The sequence below is a fragment of the Monodelphis domestica genome, chromosome 3 (genome assembly GCF_027887165.1).
Source record: "Monodelphis domestica isolate mMonDom1 chromosome 3, mMonDom1.pri, whole genome shotgun sequence".
Classification (NCBI taxonomy): Eukaryota; Metazoa; Chordata; class Mammalia; order Didelphimorphia; family Didelphidae; genus Monodelphis; species Monodelphis domestica.
Window position 1 is genome coordinate 321,507,848 of NC_077229.1, and position 17,793 is coordinate 321,525,640.

Genomic DNA, 17,793 nt, shown 5'->3' on the forward strand with positions numbered 1-17,793 from the left:
AATTGTAGGGCAGTGCCATGAAGGGGAATAATTAGGAAGAAGCCATAAAGGGCTTTAGGAGACTGTATATAATCCTGGAACAGTAGGGAGCCCCTGGAACTCTGAGCAGGGGAGTGACGTGCGGCTCAGTGCTGTGCTTTAGGACAAACATTTTAACTGTGTGGAAGATGGCATAGAGAGAAGAGACTGGAGACATGGAGTCATCTAGTAAACTATTGTGACAGAGAGCAATGGAGGGCCCACTGCTAGATACACAGCTCTGGGAGTTATCTATCTGCACAGACATAATTAAACTCATGGGAGTTAAGAAGTTTACTAAGAAGATGACTATAGAGAGAGAAGGCCCAGGACACTGCACCGAAGTATACTTTTATTTAAGGGAAAGGATGATACAGCAAAGAAAACTAGAAAAGACAAGAAAAACAGAGAAGTGTCACAGAAATCTAGAAAAGGGGAATCACACAGCATCACAGCTTCCAGAGAGATCAAGAAGATTAAAGGAGAAAAGGTCACTGGTCTGGTGCTTCAAAGAGCAGTGTTAACTTTGGAGAGAAGTTTCGATGAAATAAGAGCTTTTAAAAAATATGTAGATGGAAGCAAGAATAGGCAATGGTATATGGAAGAACATGGCCCTGTCATAAAAACAGTGTTAAATCTCAGAAGAAGTTGAAACTGGTAAGGTAAGCAGGGGATAATTTTTTTTGTTTTGTATTGAAAATGTTATAGTGGGTGACAGTTGAAGGAAGGTTGAAGTTATTGCTTAAGGGATTGATAACAACAACAGAGAGAACGCAAAGCTGATTGATTCTTCCTCTGACAACACAGAAAAGGAAGAAATGATGAGAGGACATCTAGTTGCCACTGGTGAATTCAACTCTCCTGGCCCAGGTGAATTACATCCTTAGTTCCTGTAGTACAGGATTTTTAGCAGGGCAAGCTAGCAGCATGGGATGCTGCAAAACCAAGATTCCGAAGAGCTTGCAAGAAGTGGGTCAACATTCTAAGGCACTGAGAGGGAGTTGGGAACTAACTGACATTGTCCCTCTGGAAAAAGACAGAGGAGTGGATGTCTCTCTCTCTGTAGGAAAACCAACTTTGGAGCTGCCAGGGAATTGGATCATATTTAAGGAGAGGTTGAGTGAGTGACCTCCCACACATTGGTGGATGGTGTGTGTGGATCTGATCCTCCTCCTTCCTTCCTGAACTTTGTGAGGACTCATCTTGAGACAGCTGTGTAACCCAACCAGGGACTCTGGTGTTGTGAGAATCTGGGCCCTGTGGACTTTACTAATCCCCTTTATCTTTAATTACCCCTTTATTTAGCTAGATTAAGGTTATTTAGAAAGGCTAAGACTTTAATATCTGGGTAGGTTAGAAAAATAAGTTACTCCCTGATTCCCTTTCAATTCCCTTGTCCCTTTAGCTAATAAACCTGGTTTTATATGTATAGTTAGTGTGATCCCTTCTGTTTAACTTCTCAATAACATTTGGCAGAGCCAGCAAGGCAAAACCTTAGGAAAATAATTGACTTTGACCAGAAAAAAAAAAAACAGAGGGCAAGTTGACAGTTAGGGACCAGGAAAATTCCATTGTCACTCCCAGCAATTGGTTGCTTCCAAGGGGGTTGCCACGGAACTCTATGACTCTGGCTGGCCTCTGGGGGGATTTAAAAGTTAAAGGTCCAAAGGCACATATGTTAGGTGGCCATATTTTTTTTGTTGATTTTTATTTATTTATTTTTTTGTTTTTCTGTTCTTAGGTGTTAAGTAATCTAAGAAAAGTGGATAATAATAGATCATATCCTATAAGATATGGTATTTTGTTTAATGTAAACATGTCAGGGGACATGACATGTTTTGTACCTTTTGTGGGATTGTGTTTTACACATCTCTTATGTAATCTTTTAGCTGTTTCCTCAATGTTGTTATATAATGTTAGGGTATGAGAGGATGAAATGGTTATAGATTGAAAGCTATTGTGGTGTGGATTATTAAAGACTCTGAGATGAAGCAAATGATTATAATTATGAAGGAAAAGCAAGAGGCAATGGAGTCATGCATCAAAGACAGGATGATTTTAACAAATGATTTTGGAAATGATTTAAAAGATTAATAAAATAATGATGGGAAAATTAAGAATTTGACAATTACAATGGTAAGAGGCAGAATGCAATAAAAATCAAGCATCCTTGTTTCCATTAAGGGATATTCCTGTTGTAACCGATGATGAAATATACAAAGTCAAAACTCACGAATTATTTACACCAGAATATTTGGAATCGATTAAACATAAGACCTCATCATTTATAGAAGAACCTAAAAAGGTTGTCAGGGAATTTCAAAGGGCTATAGACATTTTTTACCCTGATTATGGTGATTTTAAATTACTGATGAAAGAATTATTAACAAAAAGTGAAAGAAATATGTTTACTGACAAGGCAAGAAATGATCCATTATTGACTCCATGGCCAGAAACTTTTCAAGGTATGGATAGGAATAATAAAGCTGATTATGAATTGATGAAAGAGGCCAGAAAGTCAATTATGGCTGTGATGAAGAGGAACACTAAAAGACCTAATGCCTGGTCTAAATTTGAGAATATCAAACAAAAAAATAAATGAAACATCTATGAATTACCTGGAAAAATTTACAGAAGCTACAGAAATTTTATTAAACATGAATGTTTTAGAAGGAGGCACAATTGCTCATATAAAGAGGATATTTGTGAGAAACGTAATGCCTAAAATTAAATCATTCTTTAGGAATAATTGCCCTGATTGGGAAGAAATGGGACTAGAAGAATTAAGGAGAAAGGCAACATAATTGTGTGTTGATAATGAGGATAAATATGATGAAAGGGACACTGTAATAAGAGGATTTAAAAAAGAAATTGAGGGAAGCAGAAAATAAAGCTAGGGACAGTGAAAAAAAGGAAGTAAAAGGTTGTGGCAGCTCCAAGATCTTTGTAACCGAGCAACCAATACAAGCTTAGAGAAAGGAGATCTGGACCCCAGAGGTGTTTCTTGTGTAATCATGTTGGACATTTTGTCAGGGTCTGTAGGTACAGACAGCAATTTTCCAGACAATTAAATAGAAATGGAGGGCACAATAGATAGAATAATTGGAATAATAATAATTATAATAATTGGAACAATTACCAAAGGAGAAATAATGTTAACACTTGCCAAAATACTTGCTGTCAGGGAGCTCAAGCACCAGATTTAAACACTGTGCAGGAGTGGGTTAAATCTGAAGCAAGGCCCAAATACAGTCAAGTAGTTAAGGGTGATCAGAACAAAGGGGCATGTTCATTATGAAGGTGTACCCAGAGTTCTTCTGTATTTGAACAATCAAGGGAAAATGGAGATGGAGGTTAATGAAGTTATAAATGATGTGACTGAAACAAAGGATAATGTAATTAGTGTTAATAATTGTGAGGAAAAAGAATATTGTAATGTGAAATTAGTGGAAAATTCTAGTGATTGTGAAAATAATAGAAAATAGTGAAGAATGTTAAGTGGATAAAGATAATGTGATTGCAAATGAGAGCAATGATACCAAGATAGATATTATAAGGAACAATGAAAATAAGTGAAAAAGCTGATGATGGTGGTAAAGATGTTAAATCCTGGAAATATCATGCAATTCAAGCAGATGTAAATTTGGACGGATAGGAAATGACTAAGCTTTGTACTGATGTTACTGTGCTAGCTCCAGCATTAGAAACATTCCAACCACCAAATAGTACAATCATAAGTGTCTATAACTATTGAAGACCAGATTTATGATCTTCTGATTGATAATGGAGAGAGTAAATCAGTTTTGCAAAGTCTTCCTAAGAATTGTACAGCTGTTGGTACAATGGAAGTTATAGGAGCTACTGGAGAACCACAAAGAGTAGCAAAATTACAACCAAAAATGATTATTTTAGGTCCATTATCTGTGGAGGAGGCATTTCTTTGTATGCCAGTCTGTACAATGAATCTTTTAGGTATTTATTAAGTAAATTAAAAGCAACAATCCAATGTACTGATACTGGTGATATCTCATTACATTTATCAGAAGAATCTCTGAAAGCTTTTCCATTGCTGTTCTTAGATTCAGTCAGTACAGAGGATGACTTAGATTCAATCCATTCTATACCTGAAGATATTTGATCAAAGTCTTCCACAGATGTAGGTCTAATGAAATCAGCTATTCCAATAAGGGTGAGGACTAAGGAAGGAACAGTTCTTTGTTTACCTCAATATCTCTTGACTAAATAACCAATTGAGGGTATAAGATCAATCATTGAATCCCTAATCCAACAAGAGATCATAATAAATTGCTTCTCAGAATTCAATACCCCTATTCTTCTAATCAAAAAGCCAAAGTTAGATCAGAATGGCAAAGACCTGGGGGATGTGAAGACTAAACACCATCAGGGAAATCTGGAAACACAGTGAGGCCAAGAGGCAAATACTGTAATTTTTTAAAAATGGAAGAGTACTGAGCTGGTGACCTGTGCCAAGGATTCTGCCCAATTCCACTTTCTGTCAAACTTATACTTATTCAAGAAATGTATAATAAACATGTAGAAAAGGAAGCAGTAAATATAAGAGCCAATGTGGACTGCTAAGTGGCTCAGTGGATTGAGAGCCAGGCCTAGAGAGAGGAGGCCCTGGGTTCAAATCTGGACTCAGATACTTCTCAGCTGTGTGACCTTGGGCAAGTCACTTAACCTTCACTGCTTAGTCATTACTGCTCTTATATTTTGGAATCAACACATGGTAGTGATTCTAAGACAGAAGGTAAGGGTTGCTATTTAAAAAAAAAAAGAACAGTTCATGCTAAACTAACCTTATTTCCTTTTTTGATAGGGTTAACTGAACTGGCTGATCAGACTGCTAATAATTTATCTAGATTTCAGCAATGAATTTTATAAAAATGTCCTACTCTTCTTGTAGAAAATGGAGATGTGGGCCAAATGATAAACACAATTGACTAGATTCATGAATGAAGGTCACTAATTAATTATCAACTTTGAAGGCAGTTTCCAGTGTGGTGCTCCAGAAATGTGCACGGCAGACTTTTACTCTTCAATATTTTTTGTCAGTAACTTATTCTATACAAACCTTTCTCAGCTCAGCTAATATACTGGACCAAAGAGTCAGAATCCAAAAAGATCTTGACAGACTAAAAGTATTGGGCTGAATCTGAGATGATGAAATTATAAAGAGGGAGATAAATGTCTTACAGTTGGGTTCAAAATTTCAACTTTACAAGTACAAGACATGAAAGGCAAAGTCACACAGATATATTTGTCTAGAAAAGGGTCATGGGCCTTTTTAGTAGACTGCAAACCCAAAATATATTATCAGCAGGACATGGCAGTAGTTTAATTAATACTCTGTTGGGTTTCAATGAGAGGAAAAGCTTCAAGAAATGAGGTGATAAGTCCTTTGTTTTTGATCTAGTCACAGTCTAGGAAGAAAAGTCTTAATTTAGAGACTGTCCAGAGGAGAGCCATGTGGAAGGTGAATGGCTTTGAGTATTTGTCACTTTGGAGATAGAACAAAAGAACTGGGAAAGAATCCTGGGGGGAACAATACTGATGTACAAGTGTACGAGTTCAGGAAGGTTTGTAATATGTAAGTTAAGTGTGACCTAATTCTGTCTGGCCCCACAATAGATAAACATTGCAAGGAGGGAAATGGAGGACTGATGACAAGGAAAATTTCCAGGGGCAGGTAGGTGTCAGAATAGTTAGAGCACCAGGCCTATCCCTCACCACTCTTCTGTCTTAGAATTGATGCTAAGATGAAAGGTAAGGGTTTAAAAACAAACAAACAAAACCATGAAAGCTTCTTGATAAATAGAGCTAGATATTTCATCTTTAGTCATTCAAACAGAGGCTGGTTATTTGTTGAGAATGTTATATCAGGGATTGATTACCTTTGGGATGGACTAGATGGTCACTGGGATCCCTTCTAGACCACGGTAGCTCTCTAGTGATATTCTGCCACTGTGCTATCTAAGATATTATTGACATAGTAGCAAATTCTAAGATCATTAAAGACAATATTGGGGATGGAAGTGTCATTGAAAATTGTGGTCATAAATCTTTAATTTTTTTATTTCCTGATCTAAAAACATCTTAAGTAATTAATGCAGAGCGAAAGGAGCAGAACCAGGAGAACATTGTACACAGAGACTGATATAATGTGGCACAATCAAATGTAACAGACTTTTCTCCTAGCAGCAATGCAATGATCCAGGACAATCCAGAGGGATTTATGAGAAAGAACAAACATATGATTGATCATCTAGTTTTATTGGTACATGATCGGGGATGTTGACTTTAAATGATCATTCTATTGCAAATTTTAATAATATGGAAATAGGTTTTTAACAATGATTCATGTAAAACCCAGTGGAACTGCTTGTTGGCTCCCAGAGGGGGAGTGAGGAAGGGAGGGAAAGAACATGAATCATGTAACCATGGAAAAATATCCTAAATCAATTAAATGAAAACATTTAAAAATTAAAAATAAATTTAAAAAACCATATTAAGTAAAAGATTTTTTAAAAAGAGTAAGGCTCCTTCAATCTTATTTTTCACATACTCATAAATGATAAAACGTTCTATTTTTTTCAAAATGAATTATCTGCTGACTTTTATATGGACTCCATTGCAGCCACAAGTTTAGCAGACAATATCACTGAAGGATAGTATTATAAAATAAACAAAAATACAAAAGAAAAAAGAAATCAGTAGCCAACAACCATTAATTACAATTAAAAAATCCTTACTTTCTGTCTTAGAATTGATACTGTGTATTGGTTCCAAGGCAGCAAGAGTGGTAAGGGCTAGGCAACAAGAGTTAAGTGACTTGCCCAGGGTCACACAGTGAGGAAGTATCTGAGACAAGATCTGAACACAAGACCTTCCAATTCCAGGTCTTGTTCTCTAACCATTTAGCTACCTAGCTGCCCCGAGTTACTACTTTCCTGTGTCAAGAAATAGGTTTAAAATCCCTCACAAGGCATATATAAAAAGTGCTGTAGTCAGAAGAGCTAGTTTAGCTCCAGTATCTACATGTGACCACTGTCAAGCCATATATTCTCTAAGGTTCAATCTCCTCATCTATAAAATGGAGACAATATCATTTATAATCTCATAGGGTTATTAAGGATCAAATAAATGAAAATGCAAGTCAAGTCCTTAAACCACTGAGTATTAGCTACATTATTATGTGTCATTAGGCTGAGTTTGGTGAATGAAGAGGGATTTTATGGAGTTCTAGAAAGAGTAAGAAGGCACTAGACTAATTTCAAAGTGTAGAAAGGCAAGTAAGGTGTAGAGGATTTGGAGTAATCCTAGAAGCAGAATTAGAAAAGTGGATGAGGAAATCAATGTGAATAAAAGCATAAGAATATGAAAGGAAAAGAACAGATTAGACATAATAAAAAGTCCAGTGCATATGGGAAAAGAGCTTGAGAGCAGAAGTAAGTAGCTTTATTTTATTTTGTTTTAAAACCCTTACCTTCCGTCTTGGAGTCAATATTGACTTCAAGGCAGAAGAGCGGTAAGGGCTAGGCAATGGGGGTTAAGTGACTTGCCCAGGGTCACACAGCTGGGAAGTGTCTGAGGCCAGATTTGAACCTGGGACCTCCCATCTCTAGGCCTGGCTCTCAAACCACTGAGCCACCCAGCTGCTCCCAGTAGCTTTATTTTAGTGGAAGGCAATGAGGAAAATTTTACAGGTTTTGGGAAAAAAAAAACTGGCAAAGAAATTTTGGAGTATGAGAGTCTGTCTTCAGAAAAGTATTAGAAGTAAAAAAGTCTAGAAAATCAGTTGTGCTTTCTCAATAAGAAGAGTGGGAAGGAAGGGAATGGGTATGGAAGTAAAAAATGTTAAAATCTGCTTTTATGTGTAACTGAAAGAAAATATTTCAAAACTAAAGTCAATTATATGTTTTACTTAAGAACTGTACTTATATGTTCAAGGAAAAAAAACACAACTTTTCAAACTTTAAAAATAGGATCCATTCATTTTGGAATTTTTTTTTTTAAAGAATAAGATGTTGATCAAAAAACACAGCTAAATAGTGCAGTGGATTGAGCCAGGCCTAGAGATGGGAGGTCCTAATTTCAAATCTAGCCTCAGACCCACTTACCTACCACTACCTAGCCCTTAACCCTCTTCTGCCTTGGAACTAATACACAGTATTAATTCTAAGGTGGAAAGTAAGGGTTTAACAAAAAACAAAACAACACTTCAGCTATAAGTTACTTTTCTCACTTTTGAATTCTAAGATAGAACTGTTTATGTTTCATTTACTTAATGTCTTAGACCACATAACACAACTAAGAAGTGACTTACTGATGGCAGAGTATAGTTAAATTCCTAAGTCAGGGTAAAAACGTTTTATTAAAAAAAGACAAATAGTAAAGTTATGACCATTAACACCTTTCAAAATCTGTAATTATTAGCTCTTAAAGTGTTTGAGTAACATTAAAATCAAATGAATGACCCAAACTTATGGTTTAGAGTGGAGAAAACTTTTTTTGGGAGAAGGGAGGCTTGGGGAGGGTAAGCAGAAGGGAGGATAATGTGAGTAAAAATGAAACTGGATAAAATAAAAAAAAATTCCTCCAAGAAATAAAAAAAAATTGATAGTAAGATAATTTTTTAAATTATACATTGTCCAGCTTACTTTTTTGGTTTTCTGGAAGTAGAGCTCGGGAAAAGCATGAAACCAGTAAGCCAGCTGTGATATGTAGAAAAACTTCATTTGAAATCTGCACAACACAAGAAAGTGAAATAATAATTTAAAAACATAACATATTTAAAGAATACAGAGTAAGACAAATATTGGAAGTCAGGGTCAACCATAGATATAAAGTTATCTATCATGCCACTACTGTATTTCTATATTTCATAGATATAATAGGGAGTGGTGTGATTAGAGGGATACCTTTCCAATACTCTACTGACTCCCAAAACAGATCCCCATGAGTCACTTGCCTTGCTAATCAGTCCTGAAATCCCTATCTTTGCAGTCTTTTTTTAGGTTTATTAAACAAAAGGGCACTGTCTCTATAGGCTACGATACAAATTAGAATAAAAGAAATCTAGCCTTCTTTCATTAGTCTATAAACACTGATCAGTTCATCAGGGCAGCTAGTTGGAAAGCACGGAGAAACTAAAGTTGAAGGTATAAGACACAGATTTAGTTTTGGGGTAAGGAAGGAAGGAAGGAGAAGATCCTTGCAATAAGAAGGCAGTAACCAGAGGAAGGGAAGCCAAAGAAATGTTCCATAGGAGAAAGACAGTGGAGTAGCATTAGGGTAGAGAGTTTAGATTTGTAAATCTGAGAAAGGGCACATATAATAGGCACTTTAGAAGGTTTTCAGGAACTCTTGGATAAAATGCAATTGGCAAAAAAAATGACTCAGTTGCAATGAACATTTTAGTAAACACAGATGACTGAAAAACATGAATGGGCAAAGACATGCCCGTACAACAACTCTTTGATTTTTACATTTCTCTTTTTCTACTCACCCACATCTACTTGTTAAGTTGATTATTATGGAATACTCCTATTTGTCAAGCAATATAAGTAATATAAAAAGAAGTGTAAGAGATGTTTTCTGCTCTCAAGGAACTTATGATCCTGCTGAGGTGGCAAAACTGATGTAATATTTTAAAAATCAGAGAAGCATACTGGACAGTATGCAATTAATTTTTAAAGTAAATGGTACAGAGTATAAGAGTGATGGGAATTCAGAGAAGGAAGAAATCATTGGGAAAAGGATTGTGGAAGAAGGGGGCCTGATTTGGGCTTAAAAGATGAAAAAAATATGAAGAAGGAATGAATGGATCAGAGCTAAAGATAGAAAAAGGCAAGAGGATTGGAAGAAAGCAAAGAAGAGGAAGTGAAAAAGTAACAAGAATAAAAGGAAGAAGAACATAATAAAAGGGCCATGTGTAAGGAATATTGTAATTAATATTTGCTGCCTTTTCATGTGATAGATGCATTTTCTTTAATCAATAAAAGGAGATCAAAAACAACTTACGTCATCAGGGTAAGGGGGTAGGACTTCCACAGTATAGCTGGATCTGAGATGAAGTTCTCCTAAGATAGCATTGACATAAAAATTAGCCTACATAAGATAACTCAAAAAGAAAAAAAGATTTCCATTTTTTTGATGCCCAAATTCTTTCATACCAAGTGACAAAATGAAGGGACTGAACTAATCCTAAAATTTCTTATGGCTTTAAAGTGCTCAAGGAAGTCAATATTTTTTGTTGATGCTTCTAAAAAATAAACTAGTATAATGAAATAGTTATCTAAAATATATAAACTATATTATTGCCTGGTTGGTGGTTAGGCTAACTAGCTTTGAGAAAAAGAAAAGCACTTTAAGTTCTATTCTAAGGTATATATAACTTTATTTTCAGTGAGTAGTTATTTCCTAACAGTTCAAACGAAAGATTATTTGTTCTTGTAAATACTTATAAAGGTAGAAACCTATTTTAATAAATTTGACAAGATATAAAAAAAATTCCATATACAGAGGGAAGCATATCAATTATAAGGCGTTTACTTTTGCTATGGATGTCAGTTTGGGAGAGCTCCATTTCCACTTCTTGGATTTGTTAGACCCTCCCACCTTATAGGTACTCTGGACTCAGACAGACCTTTCGTATTTTTAATTTTCTCTCTTGGGAAAGGAACATTTTGCAATCTTTGTTAACCACCCCTCTATTGAAATGAGATTTTTAAATCCATTATTTTGCAGGCATAGAAAATCTTTTGCAACTCTTCATTGAGTTAATATATATATTTTATATAGATATAACAAAAAATGTAAATTGAAAACAATAATGTCTGCATAGACTAACTCCCACATGGACCAACAAAAACATCCATTACACGGGAAATTTTATTTAACAGAATTTAAATTGTAAATCAATAAAACATTGTTCCTATAGACTTGGGTGTGGAAATTGTCTCTGAATGTCTTCATTAATAATGAGCCTACCTGTACTAATTTTATGGAAAATATTATTATTAAACTAACCAATTTATAACAAATGGAAGGATAATAGATTACAAAAAGTAGAAAGGAAATGCATTCTTGGTTGAGGCAACCTTGACATTTACTCTGAAATTGTTAAAATGGCTTTTGTTTATTTGTTTTTATTTCTTTTCTTTCCTACCTTCCTTCCAAAAACTCTTACCTTATGTCTTGGTATCAATTCTAAGCCCAAGAGTGGCAAGGGTTAGGCAAATGGGGTTAGGTGACTTGTCCAAGGTTTGACTACTAGGAAGTATCTGAGCCAGATTAAAGTCCAGGTCTTCCCAACTCTAAGTTTAGCACTCTATTCACTATGCTACCTAGTTGCCCCTTGGCAGCATTTTTTTTAACCAAAGTAATTTTTACCAATAGCACACCAATCATTTAATTTATTTCCTTTTTATTAAATCCATACCTTCTATCTTAGAATCAATACTAAGTATCGAGTCAAAAGCAGAAGAGAGGTAAGAGAGGCAGTTGGGATTAAGTGACATGCCCAAGGTCACACATCTAGGAAATGTCTGAGGCCAGTTTAAATCCAGTACCTCTCGTCTCGAAGGCTGGCTCTTTATCCAATGAACAATATAGCTCTTTAATATACTTCTAAAAACTCTAATACAGAAATCTAACTCTCAAATCCAAAGAATGATTTAAATAAAAGTGCCATTTTCCCAAAGAAATGTCATGCTTTTAGGAAAAAACCTAATTTCTAGATTATGGTTTAAAAAACATCAGTGGAAGATGATACATTTTTGAGAAAAACATTAATAGAAATAAATGCCTTTAAAACAAAACAGTTCTTAGTTATTCCATTAGTTAGAATGGCATAAGCAAGGCTCTGGTTGTACTCTTTGAAAAAGCATGTAATATTTTTAAAGCTATCTGGATAGTGCTTCGCTAAAGCTTGCTTTATTTGTGGAAAATGGCTAAAAACATCTCACCCTTGTGCACCAGCAGTATTAAAGTCAATGCTATCTTAAAATCTTTTTTGCTAATACAGACACTGCCTGCAAGTGAATACAAAAGATAAAAAAAAAGTTCCTAATTCAGGAACCACAAACAAAACAACACAAAACAACAACAAACTAATCACAGAACACAGTTTGATATCAAATGTATCACCTCAAATTAACAGCACTCCTAATTTCCAACAAATGTATTAATTAGGGAAGAAGCAGAAATTCACATTTTCAGCAAACCAAAATTAATTTATAGATGGAGAACACTATTTAAATAGGACACTATTTTTATTTAAAATGTGAGGGGTTTTGGCTTTGACGGTTTCAGCATAGGCATACTTACAGACACCAGAATGCTTGTGCCCCAAATACAAGAAAAAAGGTAGAATGCACTAAGTTGACCAGATTCATTAAACTTGCTGTGTTTTGTTTTGGAGAAATGCATACGCCTGTTAATTTTCTAAAAAAAAAAAAAAGGCATTTATTAGGAATCCAAGTAACAAGTTCATCTCATAATTCTTTACCCAGACTTAAAGAAAGCCACCCTTGGTACTTACATCTAACACATATTCCTGAATTATGGCATGAATAATTATTGCTACCAGCATGTAGAAGAAAACTGTAGCCAAATCTTTGATGCCATAGTAATAAAAAGAGGCTGTTTCGGTTACACGCTCTTCTGAAGACCAAAAAGAAAACCAAACACAAGTATGTATTAAGATTGTGAAATTAAGGATGGCATTCAGTACAACATGGTTTTGTGAAGACAAGCAATAAACTAAGAATTAAGTGCCAGTAATCCCTCAAGGTAATCTACTCCTAGGAGAAGTCTGAAAAATCAAAGCTTCAGAAGCAATTACAATTTTGATTTGAAAAAACTCAGTTTCATCTGGAAAGGTCTGAGCATCTCTGAGTACTTTGAACTATTACACTTGCCAATCACAATTCTAATCAAACAATAAACACTCTATTCCTTTTGAAGTTCTTTATCTTCGCCTTTCACTTTTAATTCTCTTTAGCTAGATTCATTTGAGACAATTTTTTAAAAAAACCCCGCAAAAACTCTTACTTTGTCTTAGAATTAATACTAAATATTGGTTCTGAGGCACAAGAGCAGTAAGGGCTGGGCAACTGGGGTTAAGTGTCTTGCACAGGATTACAGAGCTAGGAAATGTCCGAGGCCAAATTTGAACCCATCTCTAGGCCTGCCTCTATATCTACTGAATCACCTACTTATCCTTAGAAATAACTTTTAATTTTTTGTGGTCATGAGGGTACTAAAGATTTCTAAAAATATATAATTTAGAAACTAGAATACCTAAAAGAAAAAGAACTCTGAGTTCTTGCATATATTAAAAGAGTGGCCCCCCAAAATGTATTAATATTCATTGCCCATTCATGGCATCTAATATTACTTTAAGCTTCTATTTCTTTCTAATAAAGCTTTAAAAGTTTTAATTTTAATGGGATAATTTAGGAATATTCTTACTTTCTGAAATGGAAAATGTAATTTGAGTGACATTACAAGATAATTTAGGAGATCACTAAATCTATTATTCATTCTTAACTCATTTTTAAAAAATGTAGAATACCTTGAAAATGAATGTCAAGTTCAAAAACCTTCATTCCTATAGGCCTACTACTATGTAATCTGAATGGAGGTGTAGGTTGATTTGAGGCTTACATTTTAAGCTCTATACTAACAAACTTAAAAACTCACTTTTATATACAGATACACAAATACTTTATACAAGAAAATGTAAAATCAGTTAAAAATCAATAGCAATTTGAAAGAATGGACACTCATTCTGGATTCTTAAGTTGCCCCATAAAAAAGAAATAATTTGAGCACTGAAAACACAAAAGTCAATTTTTAGACAATGTACTTGGGTGATACAAGTAAAAAACAATGGATTTTGCATTATACAACATTTAATACTGGAGTTACTTCCTAGTAATGAAGTTTAAAGTAGAAAGAAGTCTATGGAATTCTCGATGCTACTTTGTTCATCATAATAGCAAATTCTAAAAGATACTTACCTGTGGCTGGAATGGTAACATTGTATTGAAGAGTTACAAAAATAACTGCTGCTTTTGTTGTAATCTGAAAGAATGAAATAAAAATTAAGATAAACCAGAGCACTGAATCACTTTTAAGAATGTGACACATCACAGACCAATCTAAACTAGGGAAGAAAGAAACTATGGTGCTGGCTCCAATCCTTAGATACAGAAGTCATTAAAGAAAGAAGAAAGGCAGCCTGTGACACAAAAGTGAAAAGAGCAATTTCCAAACTGGAGTACACAGAAAATGATCTATTGGAGATTGGGAGAAAAAATGAGAACTTTTATTTCCTCTTTATCCAAAATAAGGAAAGAAATGTAAACTTTGAATTCTGATTGACACTGGCAACCCAATTCAGTCTATATGTCAGCTGTCACAGATGGTTCACAAAAGTATCCCAAGAGAAGAGTGGGAGTTCTACAATACAGAAGAGTTGACAGTGTTTCAACTGTTCTTTATATCATGGCTTCTGTGTACCTGGTTAAGTGGATTTATATTACAAACCATATTATTTAGTTTTAATTAAATCCTCACAAAATAGAAAAGTGGCTTAGAGAAATACTTGCAACCCCTCCACTCCCCAAACAACACTGTGGACTCCAGATAATAAAGAAAATGGCACAGTTCCAATTCCTAGTACAAACTTTATCAGCTACATTATGAAGTCAAAATAATGATAATCTAATCAGATTTCATAAGAAGTTGGCAAAAAATTTTAATCATCAAAATTATCTTAAATATGGATTTATACCTGCTATCATTAATAATTAAATTCTTGCTTCATGTATATATTGTGCCATCATGTTTAGCAAAAGAAACCAAATTTTTGTTGCTAAAAACAGAACCCCCCCCCCCAAAGAAACAGAAAAACATAAATACATTATCTACAAACTTTCAGGTCTGCACTTAAGTCTGGAGACAGAATTTTTAAAACCTGTTTACAAATGTTTACAAATTATTTTCCAAATAATTTCTGTGAGTTTCGAATTGACTTGCTGAAAATCCAATCACTTTGTAAGAGATGATTGATGTCCCAGAAGATGGAAATATACTTGTCAGATTTTTAAAAGTTTAATATAATTAGTGAAAGGGCCTGAATTATGATCTTCATCATTTGTAAACTGCAGCTAATGAGGAACTTATTCTATATGAATCCACATGGAATATGAGGCATCTTTCTCAGTTATGAATCACCCAAACCAAATAGAATAAATTTAACTTAGAATCAAATCTTCAAACTGCTATATCATGAAGTATTAAATATTTTTAGAAATAATATTCAATCCCATTGTTCTCATGAAAAAAAATTTTAGTAAGGGCAAAAGATTTTATACTGTTAATGAAATAAAAATGATTTTAAAATGGATCTGTGATGCCATGGATTCAATTTAATAAACATTTATTAAGTACCTTCTATGTGCCAGACATTATGCTAAGTGCTGCGGATACAAATAAGAAATTCATTCCCCACCCTCAGAGTTTACAATTGATGGGAAAATTTGACATACAAAAGGAAGCTGGAAAGGGGGTACCAGGCACAAGGGTATCTTATTCCCTAGAGTTAGAACCAAGCAACCTGCAGGTGGACAAGTCCAGGTCCTGCCCAATATAAAAGAAAGCTGTGGGAGTGTAGTACTCCATTCTCCAGAAAGGAGAGGAAGTTGAGGTGGGTGGGAAGGTGTCTAGTATGAGTTAGCAGCATAGTGATAAGTGTGCAGTTCTCCTGGGAGAGGTATCTTGTTCTATGAAGTTGAAACCAAGCAGAGTTGCAGATGGAGAGTGGAATAGACATACTCTAGAGTTTCCTCCAATAATTCAGGCTGTTACTCATTCCCGCTTGCCCATTCTATGCATCTCTTGCCATTTTTGTCTTCTCCTGACATCCCACAGAAAGTAGTGGAGTATTCTGCCTATTTGCCTATTGTCCTCTGTTGCCAAATAACCAGCCCATACATCCTTATATTCCTTGATATACTTTTATTCCTCTTATTATAAAGAACTCCAAAGAACAAGTTGTAGTTTGCTCACACATCCCATGTACCTCTCCACTTTCCTCTGGGTTATATTCATTTTGAATTTTTCAGGGGTGGGTATATGCCAATCTTTGCCGTCACAGAACAACACTGGTCAAGTGTTAGTATTGAAAATCTTGCTTTCATGGGAAGCTTGAGATCAATAAAGCTTTCCAAGTCCTCAAAAGCAATGCAACCCATTCTCCTCTTCTTCAGTTCAGGCCCAACACATTGATCATCTATCTGTACAATTTGTCTCAGATGCTGATGGCTAATAATCATTATAATGTGCTCATCAAAATGCATGTTAAAATCTGGGCAATAGACATTATCTCCTTGGTCTTTTTTGTGTGGATGGAAAAGTCAAACTCCTTTGAGTGATTACAGATCTCTTACAAGAGTTCTATCTACAATGTTCGGGGGCATGATGAAAAATGGGCACAATGTCATCTGCAAATAGAAACATTTGGAGCATCTCTCCATTTAAAGGGAATTCTTCTTTGACCTGAACTCTGCTCTGTATGTTTTTCACAATAATGACTAGCTTTGATGAGCATGCACATCTATTTTATGTTTCACCTGATTTTATTTAGAGGGTTGCCCAACAGTTATTTATATTATATCTTCTGTGGAATCTTGAATGATTTTGATTATGGAAGTCATTTTGTAACTTTCTTTCAGTTGTCTTTTATTGGTATGAATCTAAGATTTTCCCTATGCTTTTGGTATATAGCCCCTCCTTTGGATATATCCTCACAATTTTTTTCCCTCCAACATGAGTATATATTTGGTCCAACCTGGGTTTCCCTAGCATAGTATATTTTATAGAATGTATTATGTAGTAGTACAATAGTACATGTATACAATTTATCAATAAGAACACATAAGAAGTAAATATTTTTTTTAACATATGGGTATGGGATCGAAAGAGTTTGGTGATTACTGTTACAGAAGATAGTGAACTAGTTTTGGATTCAGAAAAATCCAAGTTTTATGACTTGTACACATGCTAACTATGTGTCCCTAGGCAAATCAACCCAATATCTTGCTGCTCTTCAGCAAAACTTCTTGAGATTCTCTCACACATTTTTTAAAATGAGACTTCTCTAAACCAAATAACAACAGGTCTCCACCATCCACCTGCAGAAAAAATGCAGGAACCATCAATTCTCAAATCATATAATGCTGGCAAACATAAGTGAGGGCTCCTGATCACTGGGGAGGAGAGTTAAGCATTTCCTTATAGTTCATTAGAGCAGTGTGTGAATCTTAAAATTTCTCAGACTCTACTTCAGAAGATTTGATTAAGCTAAACCCATTTTAAACAATGACGGTACTTGATCAGGAATGTGGGGACTTCTAATATTACTCCACCCATACTTAAGCATACTTTAGGGGAAGATAAAGTTGTAAATGTAAAAGTTGTAAAGTTGTAAAACTCCTTACTGAACAATGGAAAGGTACCCAGCCCATACTTAAAGTAAAGCTAAAACCCTTAAGATGAGTCTATTTTTAGATCTAATATAAAAAGGTGCTAAGTACCTATGAAGGTCAAATTAATCACTAAAAGGTCAAGCAAGCTTAGCAAGAGGTGTGAGGTTTTAGTCTACCCAGAGAAGGTGATAACAAGATGTGAACTAAGAATGGGCTGTCTTAGGAAAAGCATCTACTGTGATTGGTAGACGTAAAA

The 17,793-nt window shown here is 34.9% G+C and overlaps 1 protein-coding gene across 1 annotated transcript in view; it reads right to left on the reverse strand.

Moving 5' to 3' along the window:
• TRAM1 (translocation associated membrane protein 1) overlaps positions 1-17,793 on the reverse strand; it is a 50,931-nt gene that overhangs the window by 17,839 nt on the left and 15,299 nt on the right. Inside the window, exons 2-6 of the mRNA XM_001367972.5 lie at positions 14,067-14,130; positions 12,584-12,705; positions 12,370-12,486; positions 10,063-10,121; positions 8,700-8,784 (exon numbers count right to left, since the gene is read on the reverse strand). Coding sequence (XP_001368009.1) covers positions 8,700-8,784; positions 10,063-10,121; positions 12,370-12,486; positions 12,584-12,705; positions 14,067-14,130 — 447 coding nt within the window. The remainder of the gene's footprint in view (positions 1-8,699; positions 8,785-10,062; positions 10,122-12,369; positions 12,487-12,583; positions 12,706-14,066; positions 14,131-17,793) is intronic.